We start from the raw sequence: 5,797 nt of genomic DNA on the forward strand, positions 1-5,797 counted from the left end.
TTTAAGAAAATTATGAATTTATTGATTTTATTAAATTTAAGTTTTATTTAAGACTATATTAACTTATAATATTAGTCCAATTTTATTTAAAAAATATCAAATTATGTTTTTATTTAAAAAAACTTTTACATTATTAATACATAAGTATTGTTTCAAATATTAATGTAGTTAAACCAGTGCAGTTTTTAATAGCAATGTGGTTGAAGATAATATAACTACATTTTTCTTGAATGTTTTCAACTTAAATCATATTATATTTTTAAAATTAAATTATCAATGTACTCAAAATAAATTTTTAGTTTTAAATTTTAGTATATAACCTTTATTTATGGGAGTACAAATCTATAATATTAAATTTGTTAAATTGAAAAAAAAAATCTGGTAGATAAGTATTGAGTGTCAAAATGATAGTGTTAATAAAGAAATTGACCTTTAAAATAGCTTTCTCATAGTTTATATTTATTAATAATTTTTATTTCTAACTTATATCTTATTATTTATTTAAAATTAAATATATCATCATTATGCCAAAATTTAAATTTATAAAATGCAGCGTGGCAATTGTCATAACACTAGTTAAATGATGAAACAATATAATATTCAAATGTAATAAACACTAACAATAAAAAATATAAATAAGAGTTAAAAAAAATATATACAAAGGACAACCTAAATTTATAAGAGTAAATTACACTGACACCCCCTGAGTTTTAGTGAAATTATAATAATCACCCCTCACTTTTTTACACCTACACAAACCTCTCATAGTTTTTATATTTCCATTACACTGACCACCTCTGCATAAGAAATAAGTGTAATTTTTTAAACAAAAAATGTGATAAAACAATTAAGTTAAACAAAATATGATATATTGTGTAGACAAGTATAAATAATATACAAATCAATGTATATTTATTATGTTTTGTTACAAAATGCATCAACAATTCTAAAGTAATATTGTTTAAATCGCTCTTATAATATAGTGTAACGAACCAAAAATAATAAAGAAATATTTACTTTAATATTATTTTGATTTGTCTCCATAATATATCATGAATGATGTAGACCAAAATAATAAATAAACAAGTAAAGAATCATTCAACTCCTTTAATAATTTAATAATTTGTCATGGTATGTCATATCTTATTCAGTTAATGTATTTTCTACCTCTTTTCTCATCATTATCTGCTATATATCAAATACTAGATAAGAGTGTCTCATATTTCATCATACTTTAATTCTAGTTTATCATATATATTTTATTAGATCATATTTATTCTCTTAAAAAGTGTATTACGTTTTTTTGGTTAAATAAAAAAAAATATTGAAGTTAAAAATTTAATAATAAAATATTTTTCTAATCAATATTCGACAATTGATAATAGGATGACACACTTTTAAGGATGAAAGATTTGATTAGAGTTATATCCAATCATCATCACAACAAAACATGCTCTTAGTGTATGGTGAAGATTATCTAGAAACATACCCATTGTTTTTTCTTGACTGTGATTAACTTTTTTAATAGACTCTCCTCTTTTCAGATTCTCAAAAAAAAAAGTTTATTTTTCATAATCTATGTTTTTTATTTGGTTTGAAAATATCATCTCTCTACAAAACAAGGCATGTGAGCTTTACCATTTGACTTGCATGAGAAATATATGCACTTCCTCATTTTCATTTTGCAGATAATTACGTTCTATTTCTTTCTTTTTATCTACCTTTGTTTCTCTGAAATTTGATCACATTTACCATGGCAGAACCTGAAGAAGTGCAACTATTCTTGAATTGTAAGTTTGATATATTTATCTTTAATATTTACTAATATATACACACATCACTTTCTGCTAAGATATTATAAATCACTAAGAGCAAAAAGGTTAATGTCTAGTAACTTATGTTTATAATTTTTGTTCTTACCATTCATGTTTTACTATGACTATAAGCTAATAAATTATTTATCATGCTATGTGAAACATATCTATATATCCAAGTTTTTTATATAACATATATTATTATGACATTATGTCATAATATATTATTATGACATTATTATAAGAAAATGTGTTTCATTTGTTACATATACATTTATATATCAAATGCGATAAATTTCTATTATTTTCTTATTATATACATACATTTGTATTTTTATATTTTATATATATATATATATATATATATATATGCATATGTACTATTCATTTTGCATTTTGTATGTAAATTATGTACTATCCATATTTTATATTATGCATTTACATTTATATTTCATAGATATTATTCTATTTGTATGATTGTTTTTTACAATAGATACATTTGTATATATACAAATTATATACTGTTTATTTTATATGAAATATATATAATTTTGCATCTATTTTTTTAGTTTTATTTAGGGCAGCTCGCAAACTTACCCTAACCATGTTTAGAACGGACAAGATATGATATTTCATGTCCTATTTAAAATTAGACATGTCCATGCCTGCCATAATTTAGGCGGGCATTATGTTGGCATGGGCGGGGCAGACCTAATTACTAATACTAAATGTAACTATGGTTAATCCTTAATTGCTATTTTAAATCCTGGCTTCTATATAGTTATATGAATCTTGGCTTCTATATAGTTATATGAATTACATTTCATTCTGTGTTGCATTATTATTTTATGTTTTCATTCTAAAATTAAGAATTATCATGTTATAATCATGCACAGTACTTTTTACTTGTATGAACTGGAAAAAGGACTGAAGTATATGTATTAGAAGTTGGCAATGAATAATTTTTTTAAGGGCCAGGGCATAGTTGAGGTGTATCATTAGTTTGTATTTCATGCTGAAAATCAATGTTAACTCAATGTATACTCCTTACATAATCAATAATCGTTTTTTAACACAGATTTTCTGGTAAGAACATTGATAAGTTAAGGGAAAAAATGAGTTTCAATATTAAAGGCAATATTAACCAACAAGGTGTTGGTCTAGTGGTGTAAAACCCTGCTAGATTTCCAGGATGACCAAAATGTCAAATGTTCGATTCCTGGAAGCGACACTTGTTGGGAGGGAGAGCAGCATCCCGAAAGGGATTAATCCTCTACTCAAAAAACGGAAGGCGATACATTTGATAATACAAAATGCAAATTTAAGTTACTATACACTACTTTAGATAAAATGAGTCCCCTTGAAGTAGATCAAAAGCATACATAACATATTTGGCATGTTATCTAAGAAGTTGATCTTTTGGCATGTTTTTGAAGCAGATCAAGAAGTCAAAGAAAACTCAATGGAGGGAAATTTTTGCAACAATAAGATATATCAAACAAGGACCAATTACCAAAAAAGAAATTGTCATTGGTTCTTGGTAGCCATATATGTTGTATTTGCAGTGTTAGGCCAATCAACTGCAACAATGATGGTTAAGTCTTACTATGACAAAGGTGGGAACACCAAATGGATTGGAGCATTTGTCCAATTTGTAGGCTTCCCCATTCTGCTCCCTTATTATTATATATCGACATTCAAAAGTGCAACTAGAAATAACTTCAATTCAAATCAATCATCATCATCTACTTCTATGTTAGCACTTATCTATGTCACCTCTGGTCTCCTCGCGGTGTTAGAATGTTATTTCTTTTCACTTGGGCTTTCGTATCTCCCTATTTCTACTTATGCAATCATTAGCTCATCACAATTGGCCTTCACTGCTTTCTTTTCGTTCTTCCTCAATTCGATGAAGTTCTCACCTTATATAATAAACTCTCTAGTACTTCTAACTTTCTCCTCCACTCTCCTTATGTTTCAAACTGAAACTGAAAGTGAACATTCAATCGAAGGCTCTGAGAAAAACCAGGTGATCGGATTCATATGCACAATTCTTGCATCAGCAGGAGAAGGGTTGTTATTTTCGTTTACACAACTCGCATTTGAGAAGGTTCTAAAACGAGAATCTTTCAATGTTGTAATGAATGTGATTATATATCAATCTGTTGTAGCTACATGTGTTGCTTTTGTTGGACTTTTTGCAAGTGGCGAGTGGAAAGGATTAAGAAATGAAATGGATGAATATGAGATGGGGAAGACATCGTATGTGTTGAATTTGGTTCTCATCGCAATAATTTGGCAGCTCTACTCCATTGGTAGTGTAGGGCTCATTTTCGAGGTGTCTTCACTCTTTGCTAATGCTCTCGGTGCCTTGTCTGATCCTATTGTTCCAATTTTGGGAGTGATATTATTTCATGAAACAATGGATGGGATAAAGGCAATCTCTATGGTGTTAGCTCTTTGGGGCTTTATATCATACATTTATCATCACTATGAGAGTAAAACCAATTCCAATGCAGAAAACATAGATACTAATCAAGAGAATGAGTAGTCTTGGCCCATTATTGAAGATTGTATCATGTAAAATGATGTTTCATATGTTACATTCTAGATATAGTTAAAATAAGTTATATACGAACCAATTTCTATCAAATAAATTTACTTTTGATAGATCCTTAGACTAACTATTAGTGATGACAATAATTAGATAAGGATTGAGAGGTACTTATATTTTGATAATAAAATGGGTTCCATTATTACTAAATTGTTAGATCTATTTATCTATATGAAAATTAATTGAGTTGTGTGTTTTCTTTATTATACATTGTCCACTTCATTGTTTGCTACATTTGTGAAAAATGGTACAACCAAAATACAAAATTGAAGAAAAGAAAATATCATTTATAATATTTTGTCACTCTTTAAGTAACAATCTTAGTGTTATGCCGAGGTACTCTCTACTTTCTAACTTGTAAACCAACCAAAAAAATGCCAAACTTGAATTCCAACTTTCTCAAATACTTGCAATAAAAACAAGCTCAGTAGGGAAATAAAACAACAAAAAAGAAGCTTAATGAAATGGTTTTGGTTAATATTTATTTCTATTAAATATTGGCTTAAAAGAAAAAGAGAATGATGTGACAAAAGAAGTGGCTATGGTGAAACCTTCTTGTGGCCAAGTAAAATGAGTGGCTATAGTGTAACCTTTTTTGTAGCCAATGAGAAGAAGAGGTTGTGGTGAAGCATCTTTGTTTTTGGCCATACAATCCTCAAGGCTTTGGCTATAAATAGGAATGCTCCAAGCCATTGTAAGACACACCAATATTCTAGCCTTAGTGCATATTCTCTCTTCTTCTCTTGTTCTAATATTGTGAGGAATATTTTAGTGTTTAAGATATAAGTGAGTGAGAGTGATATTGGGTGTACTTGGGTTTTGGGAAGTGAGTGAAACACTTGAGTGAACTTGTAATTCTCTTTTATCATAGTGATAATATCATTGTTGCTCTTCAACCGTGGACGTAGGCAAATTGCTGAACCACGTTAATTTCTCGGTGTCATTTTCTCTATTATATTTTCTCCATGGGTCTTCCGCATCAACAAACTGGTATCAGAGCTTGTAGAGCTCTTGCATGCTAAGTCGTACGATCTAAAAGAAAATTCTTAGTATGCTCTGTGTTTGCAGCATTGTCTGATCTTACACACCAGAAAAGAATTGTTCTTGTTACTGGAAAGGTATAATAGTGTGAAAGTGCATGTCTAGGAAAGTTCTGTCTTAGGAAAGACCTGGTATTTAAGCGTGTCTGTTAAGACCCACCTCTCTTTCCTGGGAGCTTTCCTGGTGTATGTTCACGGACTACGATACTGTTCTGGTATACGGTTATCATGGCGAGTGCTAAATTTGATTTGGAGAAATTTAATGGAGAAAATGATTTCAACCTATGGCGATTGAAGATGAAAGCTCTACTAGTTCGTCAAGGCTTGGG

The 5,797-nt window shown here is 28.9% G+C and overlaps 1 protein-coding gene across 1 annotated transcript; it reads left to right on the forward strand.

The window, feature by feature from the left end:
• The first annotated feature begins 3,131 nt into the window (after window positions 1–3,131).
• Window positions 3,132–4,387, forward strand: LOC109340521 (probable purine permease 9). The gene has a single exon (XM_019578233.1). It carries the CDS (start codon window positions 3,211–3,213, stop codon window positions 4,363–4,365), a length of 1,155 nt encoding a protein of 384 aa, XP_019433778.1. The 5' UTR covers window positions 3,132–3,210; the 3' UTR covers window positions 4,366–4,387.
• Window positions 4,388–5,797: the final 1,410 nt, after the last annotated feature.

This window comes from Lupinus angustifolius, unplaced genomic scaffold (assembly GCF_001865875.1).
Source record: "Lupinus angustifolius cultivar Tanjil unplaced genomic scaffold, LupAngTanjil_v1.0 Scaffold_184_4, whole genome shotgun sequence".
In the NCBI taxonomy this organism is placed as follows: domain Eukaryota; kingdom Viridiplantae; phylum Streptophyta; class Magnoliopsida; order Fabales; family Fabaceae; genus Lupinus; species Lupinus angustifolius.

Excerpts from the sequence above, each read along its gene's own strand:
- LOC109340521 (XM_019578233.1), top strand. The coding sequence starts at position 3,211 with ATGTTATCTAAGAAGTTGATCTTTTGGCATGTTTTTGAAGCAGATCAA.